The 26213-nt window shown below is 39.3% G+C and overlaps 1 protein-coding gene across 2 annotated transcripts in view; it reads right to left on the minus strand.

Moving 5' to 3' along the window:
* Nucleotides 1-280: 280 nt before the first annotated feature.
* The window catches only part of KIF26B (kinesin family member 26B), a 636727-nt gene continuing 610794 nt past the window's right edge, over nucleotides 281-26213 (minus strand). For both annotated transcript variants that reach the window (XM_001377348.4, XM_056816054.1), the window contains 3 exons: nucleotides 12699-12901; nucleotides 11857-12007; nucleotides 281-7780 (listed from right to left, as the gene is read on the minus strand). In XM_001377348.4, coding sequence (XP_001377385.2) covers nucleotides 7632-7780; nucleotides 11857-12007; nucleotides 12699-12901 — 503 coding nt within the window. In that variant the 3' untranslated portion in view covers nucleotides 281-7631. The remainder of the gene's footprint in view (nucleotides 7781-11856; nucleotides 12008-12698; nucleotides 12902-26213) is intronic.

Consider the following 26213-nt stretch of genomic DNA (forward strand, 5'->3'; position numbering starts at 1 on the left):
TATTAAGTTTCAGAGGTGGGATCTGATAGCAGGTCTTTTTATTTAGGGTCAGTGTTCTTTCCACTAAACTTGTTTGCCTCTTCTGATCTTGATTCCCGCCCCCCCCCCTCCAGCCGAATGGCTGTAGGATTTCATGGGTCCCTCCCCAATAAGTGTTCTGAGCCACCAGGGTGAGAGCTGGTTGTATCCTGGTGCCAAATCTCCCTCCTCTCCACACCTGTCAGAGTTTTCGCCTCACTTCCTACTTAACGGATGAACAGAACTGGGAGGAATTCACAACTATGAGCAGAATAAAAGTGAACATTTAATGCCACCAGAGTTCAATTCTTTGAAACACCAGATTTTTTTGGACAACAATTCACACCTCATATGCCACAAAAAGTCAGAGATCTTTTCCAGTAAACAGTAAACTTTTTTTTTTTACACTAGAAACGGCACAAATTTAATGGATTTATTCTGCTAGTTGGTGACTAGCAGCAGCTTTCTGAATTGTGTCCATCATGGAAACAGCTGCTGCTGCTGCTGCTGCTTCATTACAATCACACCAACAGCTAGCTTTTATATATCTATGATAAGACGCATACACAGGAAGAGGCCCATTTACAAACCAGCAGATGAGACTGAGCTAAAGAAAGAGAAAAGTTGGATTCAGGGTCAAAAAGATTGAAGCTTATAAAAAAAATCTTTCTAGCTAACAAGCACTTAATTTAAAAAAACCCTTTATTGAGTTAACAGTGAGTTTAAAAACAATGACTAATTAAAAACACTTTCATCAAGATTTTTTAAAATGAGGCTTTAATTAACTTGTTTGGAATTCACTGTTTTTAAACTCAGTAAGTGAATATATTTTTAAAATGAACTTTAATTGCTTTTTCAAAACTGGAATCAAGCTTTTCTTGCCTGCCTGTTTGTAAATGGGCCCATTTCTGTAGCTGAATATATTCAAATATTTACATAACATTTGTCTAATAGGAAGAGAATAAGGTTGAGAGTCAAGAAACATGGACTTGAATTCCAGTTCTGCTACTGACTTGTTGTGTAACCTTAGGCAAGTCATAGAGAACTCTGTGCCTCAGTTTCTCCACCTATAAAATAACCCCTAGCATTCTTACAGAGTATATTTTCATAGCACTTTACATCTATAATCTCATTTTGCAATCACACCATACCAGTGAGAAAGGTACTATTCCCCATTTTGCAGCTGAGGAAACTGAGGCTCAGCAAAATTAAGTGACTTGCTCAAGGTCACACAGCAAGTTAACAGAGAAGCCAAGCCTAGAACCCCATCATCTTTACTCCTAGACTAAACCTTAGATCTGGCTACCTCCCAATAGAATGGTTGCCTCCAGACCCTTTCCATTGCTCAGGTAGGTCAAGAGTTTACAAAATGCCTTCCGATATAGGTGGTTAAGAAATACTAAAGTGCTCTGAATTCTTTCATAAACAGGAGCCAGGTAAATCCAAATAGAAAAACTCTGGCTACCTCCACAATAAACCTTTATAAGAGTACACAAGGTCTCAGAAAGCCTAGAGAACCTATGACTTGAGACATTCTTCTCAGGACTTTATAGATAAACCATTCTCCTAAGGGTCTGGATTCTTTTCTTAGACCACCAGAAGCTGCATTTCCAAATTCACTTTTATCACCAAATTCACCAAAACTTCATTTTCACCCTCTTTCAGTTCTTTAGAATAGGATCCCAAAGGTTCCAAGCTAAGTCCCGGACTTTGGGGTTTGGACCCTTGCTCCTGTTTTCCCTTAGTTTACCTCCCTCCCCTCCCCCCAAAGCCCACCTTTCCACCAGGAGACCCTGCTGGAGGACAATCATGTAGCCACAAACAGAATGGAATGGATCTAGCAGTGGGACACAATGCAGGACGCCTTGATCAGCATGTCCAGCCATGGCCAAGGGTAAATAAATTATCAGATACAAGCAACTCTATTAAAACAAGGACATCCTGAGTTCACAAATAAATTATACCCTCTTCATACACCAAATACCACTGTGTGAGATAGGACTTCTTAGCAACCTCAGCTATGGAAAAGGGAGAAAAGAATGAATATCTTGGAGGAAAAAAGTTCATTTCTACATATATGTGTGTGTCTGTGTGTCAGTCAGTTAGTGCTTACCATTTATTAAACACTTACTTTGTGCCAGGCACTATGCTAAGTGCCACACACACATACAGGCGCCCACATACACACACATATGAGGGGCAGTATATCCTTATCTAGACCATATTGATTATACAATCTGAAACTTTCTTTAAGAACCCTTTAAGTCCATTATATTAAGAATTCCTCAGTTTCTCAGAGTAGGACCACTCAAAAGCAGAATATGTTTCTTTCAGGGAGGCTTAAGGGGTAAGTTTCAGGGATTTTTCTATGGCTTTCTGCAAATGCAGGCTTAACAGCCAACCCCTCTTTGCCCCTAGCTTGGTTATCTCTTTTACATGGCAGGAGTGAATGTCCAGTTTGCAAAAATTTGGCATGCAAAATGCTTTGGGATGAATTGCAATGTGTGAGTTGAGAAATCAAGTGCCCATCCCGTCTCCTGACCTCCCCCCCCCATGTTCATTGGATTTCTACTGCAGGAGGAGGAGAGAGAGAAAGATTATTTTAATGCGTAGAAGGGCAATATTTTTAAAGGGCTGCAACCTTTTTTTCTGCCTGTAGCCTATATCCATTCTCTTCATCTGGTTCAGTGAAAGATGGCTTACTTTGGACTTCTGGCATTCGAGAAGAGTACTACATTCTCATTGATACTAGAGTTTCAAGAGTGCTAGTTCCATGTCTAGAGGATCAAAGGGAAAATATCAGTGAGACCCTTGGGGTAATGGGTACCGGACACTGGAGTATCACTGAATCGACACTAACTCCCAACTCAAGGCCAGCAAAAAAGCTCCCTAAAACTTGGGCCAATGCTCAAACAGTTATGTTGGCCCTCACTAATTGGCAGCTGTAGTTCCTGCTCATTATATTTTGCTAACAGAGTAAGAGTTATTGGGGTTATTATCATGGCCACTCATCCACAGTGCTGGGATTCTAAAATCTGTCAAATAGTCAGATTTGCTACGTTGGGGTGAGGACTCCAATTGTTGACTAATATTCCAGCAAGACACAACAATGGGCAAATTAACCTTCAGTTTGAACTGGAAAACCAACTGTTGCTTGTGTTTTGTTTTGCTTAAAGACTATAACTAGATTAGAATCCATTTGTGGTCACTGAGAAGAGAACCTGCTGTTGGCATTTCCCCACTAACAGTGAATCTCAAGTGTTGCCCGGCACTCTCAATAAGCTAGGACTTAAGGCACAGAGCTTCCCTGACTTTCTGATGCTAACAATGGGCGTTAGCAAATGAAATACACACAGAAAGAAATACAGGAATCATCTATGTGTCCCAGAACTTACCATATCCTCATTTCTGGCTGAACATTTGAGCAGAAATTCAGGAACCAAACAGTAGATATGCTTGCCTAGAGGTATTTTAATTGGTAGATGAACCTTAGGAAAACATAAAGCGGGATGCCTGAGTAGGATGTGGGGCTGCAATAAATTCTCTACAATCTCCCAGCAGAATGTATGAGACATCAGGCTTAGGTTGGAGGTGTTAATTTATAGCAAACTGGGTCAGATTCGTACTCTAATCCCTGCTCATCTGCCATCCCTGCTTTCAAGGGGAGGAGAACTCCCTGCGGGCCTTGCTGACTGGGACCAGTGTGGTTCTCAATTTCCGTGGTGGCAATGGACAGACCCCTCCATTTGTATCCCAAGCCCTTTTTGTTCAGGATGGCAATTGGCAGACAAAATAACAGCAGTCCTTGTGTTTCCTATCTCTTATTAGGGAGAGATGAAAGTTAGACATAGTTGTTCTGTGATGCAGAAGGCAATTCAAGGACTAAAAGATCAAAGGTTGTAGATATCAGGTGATGAAGAAAAGCTGGGATAAAGAAAACTATTTCTCCTTCACAGTATGAAGCGTCTCACTAGTCAGACATCATGAAATGCAATATGGATTTAGTCCCAGGGAGACAGAACCAAGATTACCAGAGTACCTTTTTATTTGAAGCATATTTCCCCTGCAATTGCTGAAAAATCCACGAATTCCAAAGATATTTCCTTCTATCTAAATGCTTATTTCAAATAACTAAAGACATGATCTTTTTAATTGGTGGAAAGGTCCATGGAATTGCAGACAGGCATTCTGTCTTCATCCCCTCTTCCTCCAGCCTTCACTGAAGCAGAAATAATGCCTGGTTCTCTTTTAACCATTTAACTGCCTGGTCACTATGCAAAAACTACTTTGTTACAGAATTATGTCCAGCACAATAGGACACACTTACTTTGCCCTTGAAGGCCATGATCCACATGGATCATAGGCTGGGATAGGCACATGATGGTTCAAGGTTCCATGTCCTCACATGTGGTTTTGTTAAGTTAAGGCAGTTCTTATATAAAATTGGGTTAAAGAGAATGGACATGATCTCCAAGTGATGGGTGCTAGCTAAGGGTCTTGTGGAATGTCATAATCTTGTTCTAAGGTTTTAAGGTATTGGCATTATTTTGGAGTTAAGAAGGCAGTTTACTTGGCAAGTTCAGTCTAGGTTTTAATCCTACCTTGTTGGTTTCTTAGACTGCTGGCACAAAAGTACAAAGAGAGAAATGTTATTGGAAGCAAGATGAAAAGAAATTCCAAGGAAGAATCATATCAATTCAGATGTCAAATCCCTGGAGATTTCTCCACTGTCTCCCTACTTGAAAAGCACCAGCATTTAGAGGATGGCCTGTTAAAGGCAACATGGTGAAGATTTCCATGGGGACATAAACCTCAGGTTAGCAATAGGATTATTGATCAACTGATTTTGTTGTAAAAAAGTCCCAGAGACCTTTCATTGAAAACACAGCACAATTTCTCAGACTTCAAGAAAAGCTTAGCATAGAACAAAAACTATAAAGATTTTGGATTTGGATGAATTCAAGAAATCCAGTCACTGCTGGACACCTTCATAGGTACAAGAAATTAAGAGTATAAGCTCTGGAGCAATTAGCAAAATCATGAGATTAATCTGTCAAATGAAGTCACAAGTAAGGAGCTGGGGGTCACCTATCCTTGGCTTAGGAGGAAAGAATAATAGTTGTAGATGATGAAGAGGATGGTTACTGATGATCAAATCTCTTCCAGATCAATCTTTCTTTACAACACAGTCCTTCTGTCCATAGGATTTAAGCCTCTATCCAAAGAAAAACCTTCCTTGTGGAGTGTAGAAAAATAGGTTTATATGAAATATTCAAGTCTGGAATTGTAATTCACTGGGGGCAGTGAACCAGTAAGGGATTTAATAATGTAAGCTTCACTGTATCTTAATTCATAAGGTTCCAAAGATGGTGCTTTGAAGTCCAAATGTTTTTCTCCATCTGAAAAGAAACCTATCAGGCTTCAAACAGATGGTATTTTATTTCAGGGTAGGCTGTGAGATTCCAATGTCTCATCACCAGGACTGAGTTCATGTGTGTGTGTGTGTCTGTGTGTGTGTGTGTGTGTGTGTGTGTGTGTGCATATGTGGACAGGGGTGGGAGGAAGAAGTAAGATGCCTCAGATGGTCTAGTCTACGCTAAAGAAGTCTGGAAACAAGCTAATGAGAAACAACACCATATTGAATTACTGCTTATTTGTGGAAGGAACTCTGGGATGGAAGATAAGGCTCCTTCTTGTACTTCATTCTTGCTTCTGTTGCTAACTCATTTCAGTTATCAGGGAAGTTCCTTGACCTCAGCATCCTTGATCTGTAAAATGGGGATAATCTCCAAAAGTAATGCTATGGGGATACACATTCCAATTTGTGTATAAAGCTTTAATCTTCTAGGATCTGGGGACCATATATGATAATATCTGATTCTTACTTTAAAATTTGCAAAGTATTTTGAAGCATTTATATATCCTTTGAACCCCAAGGCCACTCTGTGGAGTTAGAGATGATGAAATTGAGGTTTAGAAAATGGAATAACTTGCCCATGGTCTCATCTTAATTCTACTTTTAGTGCCCAACTGTAGCATGCTTCCTCTTATTCTATCATTCTCCCCATTCTTACTGGCTTCAGTTCTCTGTCTTTGAGGAACAGTCTGGGAAAATATATATGAGGGAATGAGGAAAAGGAACTGTCTCCCTATTCCCCTGTGCTCTAGGGCTGAGAGAAGAGAAGTGTGGTCAAGGCCAAAGCATCCTTCTATAGATCCACAACAACTGAAGACCCTGGAAGAATTAGACTTCTTCATTTCTTAGTGTTCTGATAGTATTTTAGAGATCAGAAGGTATTATCTAAGATTATTTCTCTTCTGTGGCACTAAGCTGCATTAATTTAAACCCAACCTATGTGCCACACTCAAATAAATACTTTGGATAGGTCTCAGGATGGAAGACCGCCCCACCCCAAACAAATTCACAAACTAAATCATGAGACTTCTGCATTTGCTCAAACTTTCTATTTCAAAGGATTTGGGGAAATAAAAGTTAAAATAAGAAATTTCAGTCCATGGGGTCATGTTTCAAGACACAAATAAATGATAGATGCATGGTGATAGGAATCCAAATGTCTGCCAGGACTCCCAGGTGGGACCATACATGAAGCCCACAGATGCCATGTAAGTTGGTAGGGTGCTGAGGAGGAGGGTGAAAGAGATCCCTCTAGCTTTGGGGTGGTATTCCCCTTTCTCCTCGTCCATTCTCCAAAACCCCAAGTGATCCTTAAACTCAATGATCCCAAGCCAAGCCCAGTGTCCATGAGAATGGTGAAAGGCAGTGGCTAAGATCACCTGGCACCCCAAAGTCTTGTTGGAAACACACTGGCTATTGACAGGCAGTATCCACGTTCTGTTTGAGTGGCCTTACTGGAGGTAAACCATAAAAGACAGTTAACATTTATTCATATGTGATACTGATTAGGAAATATCTCTACAAACACAAGTTACTTAGAAACAGCAAGTCAGAAACAGGAGAAAACGAGCTGTAAATACATTAATACATTTCCAAAATGTGGTTGATTTTCCTTTTTTCGTTTGTTTTGTAATTTTCTTGACTAGCACCATCTGTACACAAGAAAGTATGAACATAAATGTTTGGATAATAAAGATTTGCAAGGCACTTAAACAGTCTTTCGGGGTATTTGTTGTTTGTTGCTGTTTTGTTTAGCTCTCGGCAGCAGCATTCCTACTTCCACCCTTCCCCTCTCTTGGCCAAAGCCAAGAAAGAACAAGGTTGCCTTTGCTCCTCACACAGTTTGTATGTACAAACGTGTCCTTGAAAGTTCTTCAAAGTGCTCTTTTCAGTCTCGCGGGGCCTTTGATATCCCTCCGGCTTCCCAACATTTTTGCTCCTTCACTTCACTGTGGGTTTGATGTTGGCACCCTTCCTAGAGAAACGAAAGGAAAAAAAAAATCGCCTGCCGCTCAACACTTGCTCCAGACTTGCCGCCGACCTTCATCCTCATTCCATGGTCTTTGGGGTGCTGTCTTTGCAGAGGGCCTAGCTGAGAATGACTGTTTCTGGGGAGTCCTGGGCTGTGGGTGGGTGGGATGGAGGTGGAAGATGGGTTGGGGGCGGGGGAAGGGTTGGCGAGGAGTTGACTCTCTCTTTATCGGCGCCTGGAGGTGATGTCGAAGCAGGTGATCATCATGAGGTGGGCCTTGCAGAAGTTGACCCTGTTTTCTAGGCGCTCAGTCACACACTCGAGGGCTTCCAGGTACTCCAAGGAATCCAGCTCCAATACCTGCTCCAAGTCAACTGCAAGAGAGAAGAGAGATGGTGAGAATGGGGCAGAAAGGAAGAAGACAGATCCACTTGGATGTCCAGCTCAGTTGGCAAGCTCTATTGCCTTGGTGACTTGGCTCTTTTATCTTTTGTTTTTACACCTCCAAAATTTCTCCCAGTGTTCTTCGCCCTTCCAAAAAGCCATCTTAATGTATATGTTAACATATTTTAACATGTATGCTAACATATTAACAAAGAAGAAAAAAATCAGGAAGACTGATTGAGGCATCAAAAAAGTCTGAAAATATATGCAAATTTGCATTTTGGTGGATCTTCCCATGTCTGCAAAGGATGTGGGATGTCTTTTATTTGAGGTTCCCTAATTTCACTATCTAGACTCATTTCCTAAAAAAATCATTTATACTCTATCCTACATCTGACTAAGGCTGTCCTAAACTGAAAATGGACCCACTTATACTAGTATTAATTATAACAATTACTTGTATAAGCATCATGCATGTAATAAATATCACACATTAAAGACTTATAGACATGATTATGTAATTAATACTTAATTCAATAATAATAATTGAAATGGACAGAGAGCTAAACAGCACATTATCGCATCTGATCTTCACCCTGGGACTTTGAGCTAAGGGCACAAATGAGGAGACCTAGTCTCAGAAAGATGATGTGACTTGCCCTGGGCTAAATACCTAAGAGATCTTGGAGATAGAATTCAAATTTGAGGTCTGCCCCTTTGCTTCTCAGCAAAAATGTACCTCTGCTTCCTTTAGTCAATCATTCATTCCACAATATTTATGGAGTGTTTAAATTTACATAGTTGTTATAATATTTATTAGCATATTTCTATAATGTTTATAAAGCCAAACTGGTGGTTTTTTGGCCATCTTTATCTTTTAAATTTTTATTAAAATTTTTTTAAATCCTTACCTTTCATCTTAGAATCAATGGTATATATTGGTTCCAAGCAGAAGAGTAGTAAGGTGTGGGCAGTAGTGACTTGTCCAAGGTCACACAGCTAGGAAATATCTGAGGTCAAATTTGAACCCTTTGCTATTCTTTATACACAATTTATACATATTCTTTATCTTCTCTGTGCCTTAGTAAAGGTTGTCCCCCAGGCCTGGGATGCATTCCTTCCTCATCTGTACCTCTAGAATCCCTAACTTCCTTCAAATTAAGCTCAGCACATGAGGTTTTTTTCCCCTGATATCCTACGATGACATCCCAATTGCTAATTTCTTCCCTAGATTAAAACTGTGTTTATTTTGTATATGCACTTGTATGTATATGCATATAAGTTTTCTCTCCTCAAATAGGATTTAGGCTCCTTATGAATCTAGAACATTTTATTTCTGCCTTCCTGTCCTGCTCCCCTAACAAAGCCACTGAGGCATAGTGGCTACTCAATGAATCCTTGACTGATTGCTTTCACGTTTACAGAGCACTTTCCTTTAAAAAAATCCCTGTGATGTAGAGTGTAAACATCGCTATTCCCATTTCATGGATGAGGAAACTGAGACTCAGAGATGTGAAGTGACTTACTTAGATTCACAGAATCAGTCATTGTCAGAGATGACTTTAGAACCAGGTCTCCCTAGTCCATGCCCAATGGCCATTCCACAAGACTGCCTCAGTCCTAGGGGCTGCCATGTAGAAAGAAGTTTGGATTCTGGGAGCCATCGAAGATGTTTCAAAAAGATTCTGTAATTCTGCTGTGACAAGAAGGATGAATTGCATCCTGGAAGCACTCAAATTAACCCAGGCACAGGGTGATTAGGAATGGAAGCCAGAAAGAAAAGCTGATGTTGTCCAGGAGTCAGGAGGTCCAAGCGCTAGTCTTGGCTCTGCTGTTAACTTGCCATGTTTTAGTATCTTCCTCTTTTCAGGTCTCACCTGTAAAATCAGGGGCTCAGGCTGGAGGAGCCAAATCCCCTTTCTACTAAATTGGCACTCTGACACTCTGTATATATGGAGAAGGTCTAAATTTACAGGACAGAGAAGAAAACCGTCTGAAGATGCTTTCTCTTCAGGAAACCTTCTGCTCCTCTTCACTAGTGTCAACCTCAGCAGAAAGAATTTTAGGCTGTGGAATCGAACCCCTCACTTTAAAAGTGTGGAATCCAGGGGGCAGCTAGCTGGCTCAGTGGATAAAGAGCCAGGCCTGGGTTCAAATCCTAGAGTTGTTACTATAGACAGAAAGTATGGGTTTTTTAAAAAGTGTGGAACCTGAGGCCCAGGGAAGTGATGTGACTTTCCCAAAGCAAAACATGTCCATCATCCTCATCGCCTAGCATGTATATAGCACCTACTATGTGCCTAGCACTGTGCTAAGAATTTTTTACAAACATTATATTTTTTTGAGCCTCACAACAACTTGCAACATAGGTGCTATGATTGTACCCATTTTGCTGTTGTTGTGAAGTCATTTCAGTCCTGTCTGACTCTTCATAGCTCCCTTTGAGCTTTTCTTAGCATAAAAGACCAGAGTGGTTTGCCATTTCCTTTCCCAGTTCCATCATACAGATGAGGAAACTGAGGCAAACAGGGTTAGGTGACTTGCTCAGAGTTGCACAACTAGTAAGTTAATGAGGCCAGATTTGAACTCAGGAAGATGAGTCTTTCTGACTCCAGGCCTGGCATTCTGTCCACTCTACCATCTAGCTGCCCTAACCTCATTTTAGGTTATTATTATTATATTATATAACAATATATATTATACATGACATAATATATGTGATATTATGTCATCATTAGGTATCAAAACTGGGAGATGGGGAGGGCACATAATCGGCACTGATTCATTAGTGGAAAGAGCACTAGATTTGGTGAAAGAGGTTTGGGCTGAGCACTCTCCAGGAGTGTAATCTTACAAGATCACTTAATATGCTTTGCAAAATATAAAGGACAGGCATAAGGACCAGATCTGTGATTTCAGTGGCATAGGGAGCTTCCCTGGGTGGAAACTCTTTCTACCAATGCAGATCAACCACTCCTCTGCTTCTTAGAGCCTCAAAGAATTACCTTTAGCACAAAGTGCTTAAGTGACTTCCCCAAGGTCACAAAGAGAGGATATATGTCAGAGGCAGTACTTGAACCCAAGCCCTCCATGCTTCAAGGCCAGTGCTCTATCTGCCATTATATTAAGTGCATAATATACCTGTAAGCCATTACTGGAGCTAGCAAACTATTTTCACCCCCAGTAAACTAAGTGTTTAGCATTGATCCCATATCAATGTAAGATTTGAGACCAAGTTTAGATTTACCATTTGATAAGTAAGATATGTGATAATGAATAAAGCAACAACTGAAATGTCCTTCAAAAACACTGCAAGAACTATTCAGAAATGGGTTCATATAGTCACTGAGATCTTGGGTTTTCTATTAAACCAAAATGATGCTCTGGGGCTTCTTTCCTCATCCTGACTCTTCTGGTATTTCTCCCCCTTTTTCTAAGATTGCAAATCCTATCCTATTAGGAGCTTTATAAATGCTTTTCAATTTCAGGCTAGAAATGCAGTGTGATTATGTGGTGTGGGAACAGATTTATAATACAGCCTTTATGTCTGGGTGATCTTCTGCCACATGTAGAAAAGAAAAAAAATCTCATTTTCAGGTGCTCTGGACTGAGACACATAAGAAGTAATCTATTAGGAGCAATATTTACCACCCTTTTCCTGTATCTCCTTTCCCAATTACCCTCCCCCTCTCCATCCGATCCTTCACTTTTTGGCTTTTGGTAAGTGGGGTTATTTATTCATTTCAAATATCTCTATTCAGAGCTGTGAATGGGAGTTTTTTGTGCCTAGAAAAAAAGGAGTGAATGATGGTTGGAGCTCACTTAGAGTGAGACCACCTAAAGGAAGGAAGTGTGCCCTTGGATGGTGCTGTCAGCATCATCTAAATTTTGGCATCCTAGTACAAAGTTCCTGCCATCTTTTCTTAGTTGTAGTTCTGTCTCCAATTGATGAGAATTGGATGTGCTTACTTCTAGAGAGTCTAATTCTGCTCCAGGCTTAAAGGTCCAGCTGTTTAGTTGGAAAGCACTTGAGACCACAATGATGAAAACAAACCTCATGACTTACATTCACTGAGCCATTTGTTGGGATCCAGCATCAGATACTGCTTGGTCATCTCCAGTTCCTTCATTAACCACTCATACTTGGCCCGGACCTCAGCAATCCTCTGTTGGCGATGCTCCAGAATTTTCAGCTTTGCATTGAAACATATCACCTCCTAATGCACAGACAATGAGGGCAATTGGGGGTGTTGGGGGAGGAAAGAGAGAAAGACTTTGAGGTCAAACTTATCCAGTCCAATGACTAAATATTGAATAAAAAAAGGGACATGTCATCTGGAAGCTTGGAAAGAACCCAAGGAATCTTAACTAAGTCTCTGCTCCAAGAAATACGATGATACACTACCTAGGGCTGACTGTTCAGACTTAGGATCTTCCCAAAGAGAAAACAGAAGGTACTCTGTACTAGCAGGGCACATACTTATTTGGGTCTGAGGCATCAATGATACAGAATGGAAACTCAGATGTCAAAGGTACATTTCTCTGACTTTATAAAGGGAAGGCTGCTTTTCAGGCGCTCTACATAGAAGGAACTCTAACATCCCTGATAGGGATACCACCCACAACATTCTCCACAGATAACCTTTCTATGTTTCACAACCCTGATCTTTTAGTTAATATTTATGCTTTAGACCCTCTTGTTTGGCTTTCTATGGAAAGAATCATGATTTGATTCACTGCCAGCCAACCTTTGTCCCTTTATATAGGGACATTTATATAGAGACATTTATATAGAGAATTAAGGCCAACATTACAAACAAGCCTTACAACTATATAAAAAAGGAAGATCTTCCTTTGTCCTGACATTCTCTTGGTAGCTCCCAAAACGTGTTTCAAGTTAGCTCTCACCTTGTTGTCAATGCCTCGACGCCGCTGAAGCCTCTCCACATCATCAATTTCATAGACTTTGATTTCAAAGGGTTCCCCTAGACCCCTCTGGGTACTCCTCATTGGTCCATCCACCCAGCGGACGCCAGCACTGTTTGAAGGTTTCCTTACTGGGGAGGTGGTATCAAGTGATAGAGCGGGAATGAGCCTCCGTCTCTGAGAACCTGAATACAAATTAATCCACAAATTAATCCTTCTCCTCCCTTTTGATTTTCTTTGGACCATGGAATACATGCATGAACCAGGGTCATATGAAGGAAAAGTCTTCAGAATGAGGTAAGAGTGTAAGTCTTCCCTCTCTCCCTCCTCCCTTCCTCCAGTCACCTCTACCAATTTCCCTTTTTAGGCTACTGACTTATCTCCCCAAAACTTTCTCAATCATTCCAAGAGAAACCTCTTCATCAAGGAAATTAGTTCCATTCCTCAATTACTTTTCATATTCAAAGTGCTCTCTGCCCTGAGATATCATCTTCTGATTGTCTATTTCTCCCAAGAACTTCCAATTTAAGAAGAATGACCAGGTCAAAGTTATACTAATCTCTCTCTAGGCTGAATTTCTGACTCATTGCTATAGAATTTTCTCTACCACTACTCTCTTCCAGGTACCATCTCCCCACTCCCAACTCCCTTTTCAGTTCCCTTTCCTTTACTCATTAGAATGTTAAGTTCCTTAAAGGCAGGGACTTTTTCTTTCTTTCTCTCACTCCCTCTCTTCCTTTCTTTCTACCTTTCTTTTTCTCTCTCCACTGTTCCTCCTCCTCCTTTCCCTCTTTTCCTCCTTCCCTGCCTCCCTCCCTCACTTTCTTCCTCTTTTCCCTCTTTGACTCCCTTCATCCTTCCCTCCCTCCATTCCTTCCTTCTTTCTTTCCTTCCTTCCTTCATCCCTCCCTCCATCCCTCCCGTCCTTCCTTCCTTCTCTCCTTTCTTCCTTCTTTCCTTCCTTCCTTCATCCCTCCCTCCCTCCCTCCCATCCTTCCTTCTCTCCTTCCTTCCTTCCTTCCTTCCTTCCTTCCTTCCTTCCTTCCTTCCTTCCTTCCTTCCTTCCTTCCTTCCTTCCTTCCTTCCTTCCTTCCTTCCTTCCTTCCTTCCTTCCTTCCTTCTCTCTTTCCTTCTCTCCTTCTTTCCTCCTCCCCCACATCTTTCTTTAACATTTATATAGCACTTACTATGGGCCAAGCACAGAGTATTTACTCCTGAAGTAAGTATTAAGTATTTACTGCAGAAGTTCAGTTACAGCATGCATTTTTAAGAATTCTCTCATCAGATCATTGCACTCATTCTATGTATAGACCATATGAGCCACACAGGCTGGATGACCCTAAAGTACAACAATGATTGTCAAAGAATTATTCATGTTGCTTCAGGGAAACACATCCACCAATAAGTAATACTAAAGTATTAGGTCCCTCTAAATCATACTTTATTAGCTTTCATTAAGGTATCAGACAGCAAGTCCTCTAATGAAGTTAATAATTCACTGGATCCCTAGTGAGGGCAGAGAACTACATGTGGTCTTGTGGGTCAGTGGGAGGGAAAAGAATAAGATATACTTCTTGATCTCAAGGTGCTTACAGTCAAAATGGGAAGCTCGAAATGCCTGGGAAACAACTTGAAAATAATTATAAAAAATTATAGCATGCTATCCTTCATATGAAAGGATGATGTTACTAAGCAACCATCTGGAAAGCACATGCTCTGAGCTGTTTGGCTAGTGGTTGGGTCTGCATTGGGAAATGTCCAAACTGTCTTACCCAGATCCCCTCGTGACCAGTGACACACATCTGCAAGACCATCTGGCTAAGGTTAGGGGATAGCCTATGGCTAACGCTCACTGGCCTACCCAAGGACTGAACCCACAGCCTTGGCTTCTTGAGCACAGGCCTCTGAGATGTAACTTATCCAAGGAGAGAGTCATATATATGAAACCCAAAGAAATTATCTGTGGTGTACGATAGAGACCCTTTAACATTAGTAAGGAAAACAGAATGCTTCAGCAAGAGCTTCTAACAAAACTCCTCTGTACTATTGATCCCATAGGTTATGTGGGTGAGTAAGAGAACCAGAACCAAGCAAAGAAACAAACAAAAAACCAAGATAAATAAACATACAACCTAGGCTCACAAAGAAATTAATAAAGGGGCTTGAAGAAAATAGCTACAAACCCAGATCTAACTAACTTCTTTCCTAGTTGGTCTATTCCAGGAGAGGCTCCAGGAAATTAGACCTGACTTAGTCATGCAGTCTATCTTTACATATGAAGTTTTAGGAATAGATACCTAATACTTAGTTCAGGAATGGACACATAGTAAGTGCTATATAAATGTGTGTGTATGTGTATGTATGTGTGTGTGTGTGAGAGAGAGAGAGAGAGAGAGAGGTGGGGGAGGAGAGGAGGAGGAGGAGGAGGAGGTGAGAAGGACGAGTGGAAGGAAAAAGGGAGAGAGAAAAGAAAGTGAGGGGAGGAAGGAAGAAAAAAGAAAGGAATGAACGAATGAATGAAGGAAGGAAGGAAGGAAGGAAGGAAGGAAGGAAGGAAGGAAGGAAGGAAGGAAGGAAGGAAGGAAGGAAGGAAGATCGTGGTTCAAGTGATGATTACGGAGTTTTAGAGCTGAATGGGACCTTGAGGAACATCTATCTAATTCTTCCCCCTCCTTGTGGCCCATAACAGGGTTTTTCCTCTTAACAACTTTGTGAAGACTATCAAGCAAGTATTATTTTTCCATTTCATAGATGACACCATCTAAATCCTGGAGAGTTGAAGTGATTTTACCAAAGTCACTCAGCTATCTCAACAGTATTCTCTGCCTGTAAGGAAGGGGTGCCCATTGCAGGAATCATTAGGCAATCACAAAACAAAACAAAACAAAACAAAATATTATCACCACATTTTAGGGTGGGTGAATTTCAAGGAAATGTACTCAGATTTAACATTACTCATGAGTGTGTGATCCATTATATGAATAATGCCAAGCTGGGAGGGAGCTATTAGAAGGTAAAAAGAGGGATGAGGGGATGAAGGTCTGAGGCTAGACACTATCAACAGAATTTACTGAGGTACAACTATACACAGAGCTCTATTAAGCATTATTAAACACCATACTTTCCTTCTTAAGAGAAAACTTTCCATCTCTTCAAAAATACATCACATGAGTACCATTGTACTGGTTGTCCCTCATACCTGGAATATTCTACCCCTTCTTGGTTTTCTTCAAGTCTCAGCTCAGATCTCACTTTTCAAAGAGGGTCTGTCCTTATCCTCTCAGCTCCTAACCCCTCCCCTCTCAAATTACCTTCTAGAAGTTCTGGAAATATCTTGTATTTACTTGTTTATAAGTTTACATGGTACATGAAGTATGTCTGCATGTTTATATTCACATGTTACACTATTTGAACCTGGGTCCCCTGACTTAAGGGCCAGGGTTCCTTTCCCTTTGCCAAGTTGATACAATTTTTTCAGAGTAACATATGTGGTAAAGTGATTTGTTGGGGTATCTGTTGAGTAGTATCTGATGTGTCAAAGCAAAATATATCATAAAATTTCAAAAGACAAAGTATTGTCATAAAAGCTACAATTGTAAATTCCAAATTCTTGAGACAGAGCAAGGTCTGTAATAAAGATGGTTAAGTCAAATGATTCAATCAAAACAAAAACTAAAAGTCTATATTTTTAACCAGATGGGAGGCTGTATTTGCTTTTTGTCCTGGGAAGTCATAAAGTTCTTGTTTCATTTGTTTTGACAGAAAAAAGAAACCTTAGCTTTGCAATTCTCCAGCATATATGACCCCCTGAGAGAGAAACATGAGTGCTGATGACTGCTAAATCCTCAAATCAGAGAAATACCTGCTGAGAAAGGGCTGTTTATATAATGATATATAAAGAGTCTTATATAACAAGAGTCTTAGCCATTCAAGGACAAGATACAAAAGTTTTTGTCCCATTGATCTCAAAGGAAACTTAAGACATTTCCCAGTAATTTAAAAATATTATGATATATTTTTTATCAGAAGTATATATGAAAGGGAAGAAATGTTTTACTGTGAAGAAGGTGGTAGAGTTGGAATCAAGGACCTTGGGTTCCATTCTCAGCTTTGTTATCCTTACTTTTGAATGTGATACTGTTGTTCCCCCTATGTAAAATTAACTAGATAATTACTAAGATCTCTTTAAGTTCTAGATCCTAAAAGCATCTCTTTCTTTGGCTCATTAATCACACTTCCAATAGCATCTTAAGCTACCAGGAAATGTGCTTTGAGTCAGGAACTTTGGGTTCTTTTTCCTTCCTTGTCACTAACTCTCTGTTAGGAAAATCTTTTTTTTTTTGAAATTTTATTTAATTAGTCAATTTAAAATATTATTCCTTGGTTACAAGAATCATATTCTTTCCCTCCCCTCCCCTCCCCCTTCCCATAGTTGACACACAATTCCATTGGGTTTTACATGTGTCCTTGATCAGAATCCATTTCCATGTTGTTGATGTTTGCACTAGGATGTTCATTTAGAGTCTACATCCCCAATCATATCCCCCTTGACCCATGTAATCAAGCAGCTGTTTTTCTTCGGTGTTTCTACTACCACAGATTTTCCTCTGAATGTGGATAGCGTTTTTTTCTCATAAGTCCTTCAGAATTGTCCTGGATCATTGCATTGCCACTAATGGAGTCCATTACATTTGATCATACCACAGTGTATCAGTCTCTCTGTACATTATTCTCCTGGTTCTGCTCCTTTCACTCTGCATCAATTCCTGGAGGTTGTTCCAGTCTCCATGGAACTCCTCCACTTTATTATTCCTTTTAGCATAATAGTATTCCATCACCAACATATACCACAATTTGTTCAGCCATTCCCCAATTGAAGGGCATCCCCTCATTTTCCAATTTTTGGCCACCACAAAGAGTGCAGCTATGAATATTCTTGTACAGGTCTTTTTCCTTATTGTCTCTTTGGGGTAAAAATCCAGAAGTGCTATGACTGGATCAAAGGGTAGGCAGATTTTTAGTGCCCTTTGGGCATAGTTCCAGATTGCCCTCCAGAATGGTTGGATCAATTCACAACTCCACCAGCAATGCATTAATGTCCTGACTTTGCCACATCCCCTCCAACATTCATTACTTTCCTTTGCTGTCATGTCAGCCAATCTGCTAGGTGTGAGGTGATACCTTAGAGTTATTTTGATTTGCATCTCTCTGATTATAAGAGATTTAAAACACTTTTTCAAGTACTTGTTAATAGTTTTGATTTCTTTATCTGAAAATTGCCTATTCAAATCCCTTGCCCCTTTATCAATTAGAGAGTGACTTGACTTTTTGTATATTAGGCAAATGTTATACATTCTCTGCCCAAGTTATTTCCTTTGTAAAATTGTACAAAAATTTCTGTTCTATTTACTTCAAAGAGCTTGTTGTGAAGTTTGAATAGAGATGAAAATGTCTAGAAATTATATAAGCATAGATGTAAAAAAAGTACATAAATCAAGTTATGATTTCTGTTTGGGAAACGTGAGAAAAAGGTCAACATTTCTTTTAGAATTCTCTAACTAGTATACCAATTATTATTTTGCATAAAAAGAGAGACTTGTGGGGAGAAGTTAAAACCATTTCTTTACCACCACATTTCTCAATCCCTTTTCTGTTTGAGAAAATAGAGGCCTGGGGAACTTCACTTCAGCTGGGGATATGATAAGAACTAAAAACTAAAGTAAGTCTCTTACCAAAGGTTAAGTAACAATGGATCTTATATACCCAAGGAGTCAGTATAGGCTAACATAAATGAAAGAAGTTTAGAGAAGAGTTCAGAAAAGGAAGAGCTATTAAAATAAGAGTTCCAAGCAGAGATTAAAGGGCAGATCTGATGTCAGGTGAGGAGTTGGTTCCTATTTTTGATGAAGTTTGATGAAGAGGAAGATTTTCTAAGCCATTAGCTAAAACAGCGTACAGGGAAATCTAGCATAAATCCTAAATCATAGAGCTAACTGAAAAAAAGCAGAGCATTTCACAACTATTGGCCAAGACTGATAACTGAAAATAGTTAGAGCCTTCTCTTCAGAGAAAAAGCTGGTTAATGTAGCATTTCCAGTAGACTAAGGACTTATTTATGGGTAGCTCTGAGTGTAGTACCTCCATTGGGGTCACAGGAGGAAGATGAAGAATTGTTGACCAAAAGCACTATAACTTCTCTGCAGGAGAGAGGCTTACTAACCACAGCACAACCTAGAAGATGTGTAAATGATTAAAAGATCTAGTGACAAAGCTGATCATTAGTGCATGGCATACAGGGTGTTAAGTGATTCTGAAAATAAATTGATGACCAGCTGAAGAGAAAATCATTGTTAGGTAGGGAGCAAGAGAATAACTGGCAGAGAGCAAGTTTGGTATAAAGCAATACATCGAGATCAGTAGAAGACAGCAATAACTTTTCAGCATTAAGTAAAATTAACAACACATAAAATGGAATTGAAAAGTGGGTGAAAGGAAGGGAGAGGAACACTAAAAGGTAGTTACTTTGCTAGAGTCACACAGCCAATATGTGTCAGGGCAAGACTTTAATTCATGATTTACTGACTTTGAGGTAAAAAAAAAAAAAGCTTTCAATCCACTATATATATAAGGGAGAAAAAAAAACTGTTTTAAAGAAATTAAAAGGTTGTCACAAAGGGATTATACTTTTCTGTTTGGCACCAAAAAGTCAAACTGGAAAGAAGTAAATTTAGGTTTAAGATATGGGGGGATAGTCAATACTAAAAACCTTCCAAATCCTTAAACTTCCTAAAAGTAGAAAAGGTTGCCACCAGAAATAATGGGTTTCATTTTCACTTACAAGTCTTCCCACTGATATTATTCCCATTTCACAGATGAAGAAACTGAAGAGATTAAGTAAGTTTACCAGGGCCACAGAACCAATAGAATTGGGAGGTAATAGGGCATAATGAAAAGTTCATTGGACTTAGAGTCAGATGATCTAGATTTTAACTCTATTTACTTGACCTTGGCCACATCACTTAATCTTTTGATGTCTCAGGTTGTTTCTCTATAAAATGAAGATTCTGAACTCTAGATGATCCATTCATCTAGATGCTCTAAACCCTAACATGCACATGACTGAGCCCAATCTCCAACCACACTCTCCTAGTTCAGAATTCTTTCCACTATATAGCATTGCTACAACCATCTGACACCTAGATTTTGTCCCTCGACTTTTCTGTACATTTTGGGTGCTTAGGGGACAGTGATACAGCTTTCCCCTGGGAAAGAGGATGGATTTAGAAACACTGACAACATCCTAACATGTCTGCCCTAAAGCCAAATGGAACTTAATCTAATTTTACCATGTACTGATTAATGGTCTTCTCATTAATTTAAGTAAAAAAATCCTGAGCAGGATTTTGGTAGCTTTTGTTCCCACCATTTAAGATATGTGGTTATCTGACTGTGCATTAAATAGGATGAAGATGAAGTTCCATCCAAAAGAGGATTTTCCTGTGAACTGAACAGGAGCTTGCTTTTCTATGATACCAGACAGAGCTGGAGATTTTTTTGTTTTGTTTTAGCAAAATGTACATATTTTGCTTCAAAAGCATTCAGTATGTGGCTTAGATTTATTACTGTGGTTTATGGGATTGGACACACTAATCCTTATGGTGTCATTAATAAAGCACTGACTAGGAGATCACTGGCCTTGGCTCTTAAGTAGGGCGATTTTCCTTAGAGCTAGAAACAAATGAGATAATAATTGTAAAGTACTTATAGCACAGTGCCTAGCACATAGTAAGTGCTACATAAACATTACTTACCATTATCATCACCATCATTGTTATTACCTTCCAGGGCTATCTTGAAGATCAAATGAGATAATAATTGTACAGTGACTGGCATACAGTAAGTGCTATATAAATGTCACATTATTATCATCATCATCATTATTATTATTATACTGAGAGCCTTCTCCTCCAATGTATTATATAATAGTAACAGATCATAAGTTATAGAAAGATGTATACACTAATGAATTGCTGGTGAAGTTGAGAGTTCTAATTCTAATTGTCTAACCATTCTTTTTTAAGAAAAAATTTTAATTAATTTCAATTATTTTTTTTAAATCCTGACCTTGCATCTTAGAATCAATACCATGTATTGGTTCCAAGGCAGAAGAGTGATAAGAGCAAGGCAATGGGGGTTAAGTGACTTGTCCAAGGTCACATAGCTGGGAAACATCTGAGGTCAGATTTGAACCTAGGACCTCCCATCTCTGTGTCTGGCTCTCAATCCACTGAGTCACCTAGCTGCCCCCTATCTAACCATTCTTGTATTTTTTAAATATAATTTGAAATTATTTTAAGATAATGATAATAATAACTAGATTTCATATAGTGCTTAAAGGTCTGCAATTTCAAATGCTATCTCATTTGATCTCCCTTAGCTCTGAAAGGTAGGTTCTATTATTTCCCCCATTTTACAGAAGAGAAAACTGAGGCTCTGTGGCTTGTCCAAGGTTATACAGCTATTAAATATCTACAATGAGACTCTATTTCAAGTCTTCTTACTCTATGCTCAGTACTCTTAAATTGTCCCTATCTTTTGATCCAGAGATTCCCTTGCTGGACATATGCTCCCAAAAAAAGATCAATGGGAAAAAGAAAAGCCTTATATACATTGAAATATTCACAGCAGCACATTTTGAATAGCAAAGAAATGGAAACAAAGTAGATATCTATCAGTTGGGAAATGGTTGGACAACTTATGTAATGAATGTAATGTGAAATTACTATATGGTAAGAAACTATGAATATGAAAATAGAGAATCATAGGAAGACTTATGAACTGGTCATAAAACGAAGTAAGTAGAACCAGAAAACCAATGTTTAAATTTAAAATTATTATTTCAATGTAGTTTTTACATATGTATATATCCATTATCATGAAAATTACTGAATGATGATTTCATAATGATTAAACTTGGCTCTAAAAAGAGAACTACTAAAATGTACCTCCTTCTTTGTAAAGGTAGAAGCCTTTGGGAATGCAAAAACTACATAAAATATTAGGCTCAGCTTATAGTTTGCCTAATTTTGCTGAACTTTTTTTTCTCTTTTAAGTTCTTTGTTATGAAAAATTTTCTGGAAGGAGGAGGGCTATATGGGAAAATGCAGGTAATATAAAAACAAAATCTAGAAATAAAAATTTTAAAACAAAGAGTAAGAAGGTAATAGCTCATATCATTAAAGCATAATAAAGTTTATAAGCCAATATTGATAGTGCTTTAAAGTTTACAAACTACTTCCTTACAAAAAGTCTAAGAGGTAGGATTTGTAGATGAGAAAATGAAAGTTCAGAGTCATGGAAACAGTAAGTAGAAGAGCTGAGATGTGGATGTCAGGGTGTCTGTTGCTTCCATAAGCTGCCCCTCATGTAAGTAATGCACTCCCCCCTACCCACCCCTACCCCAATCTTAGAATCCTTTGGTTCTCAGCTCACATGCTAACATTCCTAGGAAGTCTTCCTCAGTCTCTCCATTTGTTGGTGTTGGTACTCTCTTCCTTCTGAAATGATTGTGTATTCTCTTATCTGGGTAAATTTTGGTTTCCTGAAGTTGAATGAAGTTCCTTGAGGGCAGGGATTGTTTTTGTTGTTGTTGTTGTTGTTGTTTTGCTTGTATAGGATGTGCTTAATACAATCTCTTAAACATAGCAAGCACTGAAAAAAAAGTGTTGTGTCGGTACTTGTGCTCATTCCTGGAGATTTGCAGACTCCAAGTAGCACTGAAACTGAAGCTTATCAGCATTTAGACATCCTCTGAGATGGAGGGACAGGGATGTCTCTAGAATCTCATCAGAAAGTAATCTAAATGTTAACTAACATAAAGTCAAATTTTGCAAACAGTGCACTATCCCAGATATGAAGCAAATGAGACTGTAATGATTAAATACTCTGGGGAATGGAGGGAAATTACAAGATGAAACTCAAATGGGAGGAAGTCACCGGCTTTTCTCAAGGAATGACCAAGGTACAGGATGCTTTTGTTTTTTGATAACTAATCCAGCACACTAAACAAAAATTTCCAGTGTACAAAATAGGTGATTTCATCAAGCTACCATTGTTTGATAGAATTTACTCCTTAAGACCACAAATCCCCTGGGCTCTAATTCCAATTAAAAAAACCAGTTCAGTAGCATAGATAACAACAGATCAGCAAGGATAGGAGAAAAAGGCAAAAGCAATCTGTTGCTGTCAGTTTTTTTTTTCCTCCCTCAGAACAGTTTCTAAGTATATCAGATGAATAAGAAATAAAGGATATTATTATAAACTTTTTGCCCACCTAGATGCCAATGAAACTGGCAAACAAAAAAGATGAAAGTAAATAATATCAGATAAGACCTTCTTGCAGATAATAGTTGGGTCTGGTTAGTGTCTGCATCAGTGTATTGGCAAGAATCTGGCAATTGCCGACTATCTGAGCAAGCTGGCCAGACAAGGGGAGATGGTATTAACAAAGGCCCTTATAAAGGCTTCCTTTAGTAGCACCCGACCCATAACTCTTATACCACAAACAGGTGGTTAGTCATGAGAGTCATCAGGAAGAACCACAGAGAACTGAGGTACACCAGGACTTCATTTTACACTAACTCAACATATGTGAATTTAGGTAAATCTGATTGGCAACAGAAAAATATTAAATCAAAAAATATGTAAAATAAAAAATTTTAATTACAGAGCTAAATCCACTCCATTTCCCCTAGCTGTGTGAAGTCTCACAGCAGTTTACTGAGCCATACTCATTCTGGCTCGGGGAAGCATTAATGTTAAGTTTTGTACCAAACATTAGTTTCAAGCATTAGTCTTTGTCCAAAGTTCTCACCTATAATAAGTTGCAACCAAGTCAGAGCAGTGCTTCTCTTTACGTCATTAATGCTATTTAATTAATAATGGCCCCAAAGCACAAGAATAGTGATGCTGGTAGCTCCAGTAAGCCATAAAATGTTGTAAAATTTCTAGGCATATTCATATAAGAAACACTTATTAAATAATGGGGCTTGCTATTATTATGTGTACTTTTCAACTTAAGTGAAGGGGCTTGGAAAGCATTGGTTGCATAAAACAAGATTCTTCTATATTTCATCAATTATAGAGGGATTGGGGCAATGTTGCAATGACTTGAAGAGATGATGCTTTATTTGTGTTTCTTTTGGAACTAACAGTTACTTATGTACATGTAAACCACTGTTAGTCAGCTAGCTGGTGCAGTGGATTGAGCTCAGGATCTGAAGTCAGGAAAGCCTAAAATCAAGTCTGACCTCAGGTATATATTAGGTGTGTAAGTCCCTTAACCTGCTACTAGCTTGGCTTCTTTATCTGCAAAATGGGGGTTCTAATAATAGCACCTAGATTCCAAGATAGGGTCAAATGAGGCAATATTTGTAAAGCACTTTGCAAACCTCAAAGCACCATATAAATATTATTATTGTTTATCATTCCACTAGAGGAGAGAGTGAAAAAGAAAGGAGAAAAGCCTTTCTACTGCCTAGTTCAATAGAGAGAATGGAATCAAATGTTTTTGAAAGAAGGTTTAGAGTGAGACAAAAAATGTTTAGCGAATAAAAAAAATAGAGAACAAAACAAAGAATAGAGAATGAGTGGGTAAAGGAGAAACTAAGTAATAACTCCATTGTTTTGCCAACCCCCCAAAATGTACATCAGATGGGAAGGCTTACAGATCATATGGCCCAAAATTTATCCATTGCAATTACAATAAAATTACAATATCAACAAGTTGTTATTCTCTAACCTTTGCTTGAGGACATCCAGTGATGCAAACTCACTATTCCCTGAGTCACCTTTTGGACAGCTTCAGTTTTAGTAAGTTTTTCCTTCTTGTTTAGTTGTTTCAGCTATGTCCAACTTTTTGTGATACCACTGAAGGGTTTTCCTGGCAAAGATAGTGGAATGGTTTGCTATTTCCTTCTCCAGCTCATTTTACATATGAGGAACTGAGGCAAACAGGGTTAAGTGGCTTGCCCAGGGTCCCACAGCTAGTATATGTGAAGCCGGATTTAAACTCATGAAGATAAGTCTTTCTGATTCTAAGCCCAGTGCTTTATCCATTGTGCCACTTAGCTGCCCAATGTAATTTTCCCCTTAGCCTAGGTTGAAATTTTCCCAATTTCCAATCATGGCTTCTAGTGCTTCTCTCTGGGGCTCAGCAAAACAAGTCTCTCTCTCTCTCTCTCTCTCTCTCTCTCTCTCTCTCTCTCTCTCTCTCTCTCTCTCTCTCTCTCTGTTTCTCTCTCTCTCTCTCTCTCTCTCTCTCTGTCTCTCTGTCTCTGTCTCTCTCTGTCTCTGTCTCTCTCTGTCTCTGTCTCTCTCTGTCTCTGTCTCTCTCTGTCTCTGTCTCTCTCCCTCTCTCTGTCTCTCTCCCTTTCTATCAGTCTCTCTTTCACATACACATATACTCCCTCTCTCCCTCTCTCTGTCTCTCTGTCTCTCCCTTTCCACCTTTCTCTCTGTCTGTCTGTCTCTCTCTCTTTCTCTCTCTCTCTCACACACACACACACACACACACACACATACACACACACAGAGTCCTTCAAATATTTAGACTACCATGTCCTTGCCTAACTCTTCTCTAGGTTAAATAGCCCCAGTTCCTTGAACTAATTCTATAAGACATGAATTCATTTTCTCACATCATCCTGGTCACTGACACTTAGACAAGTTCTACCTTGTCAGTGTCTCTTCAAAAAAATGGGTTTCGGGATTAGATGATGCTGGGAATAGAAATACAAAAAGAAAAGCATTCCCTGTATTTCCGGGGTTTACATTCTAATAGGTGAAGACAATGTGTGCCAAAGAGGGCACTCAGAGCCTTTTCTGTGGGCACATGTGCTATCACCCACCAGAGTTCATTACTAGAAAGACAGAGGGGCTTGGGCAGAGCTGATCCCCGCCCCCCTCTCCAGTGCACCTGAGGACATTGTTTCATGTCATCCTCCCCTCCTCCGAACAGCCCAATATGAGCACTTCCTCTCTCCCATCTTGGGTAAGGAGGGGTTTATGTGGGGTGCTGGCAGCTCTCGGTCTCCGGGGGGGGGGGGGAGACACAGCACAGCATGTGGTCTCTAAAAGGTTTGCCATCACTATTTTAAAGGAAGCTGAAAAGTAAAGGAAGGAGAGGAGAGGATAAAGTACTCATAATGCAGGCATAGTATTTTAGAAATATACATTGGGTTAAATGAATATTCAGTCTACTGGTATCTAACTAAATCATGTACATTGCATATGTGCCCTCTATAATTGTTAGCTACTAGTTCTCCTTGTATGGTATGCAGCCCAGGGCTCAGTCCTATCATGAGAAAGGCAAATATTTTAGAAAAAAAGAGATGCTTACTCTGACACCTTTCAACACAGATCTGCTACATGAAATGACCCAGTCTTGGCCTAGGAAAATCAATGCTGCTATTTCAATAAACCTCATCACAAAGTCCT

This window comes from Monodelphis domestica, chromosome 2 (genome assembly GCF_027887165.1).
Source record: "Monodelphis domestica isolate mMonDom1 chromosome 2, mMonDom1.pri, whole genome shotgun sequence".
NCBI lineage: Eukaryota > Metazoa > Chordata > Mammalia > Didelphimorphia > Didelphidae > Monodelphis > Monodelphis domestica.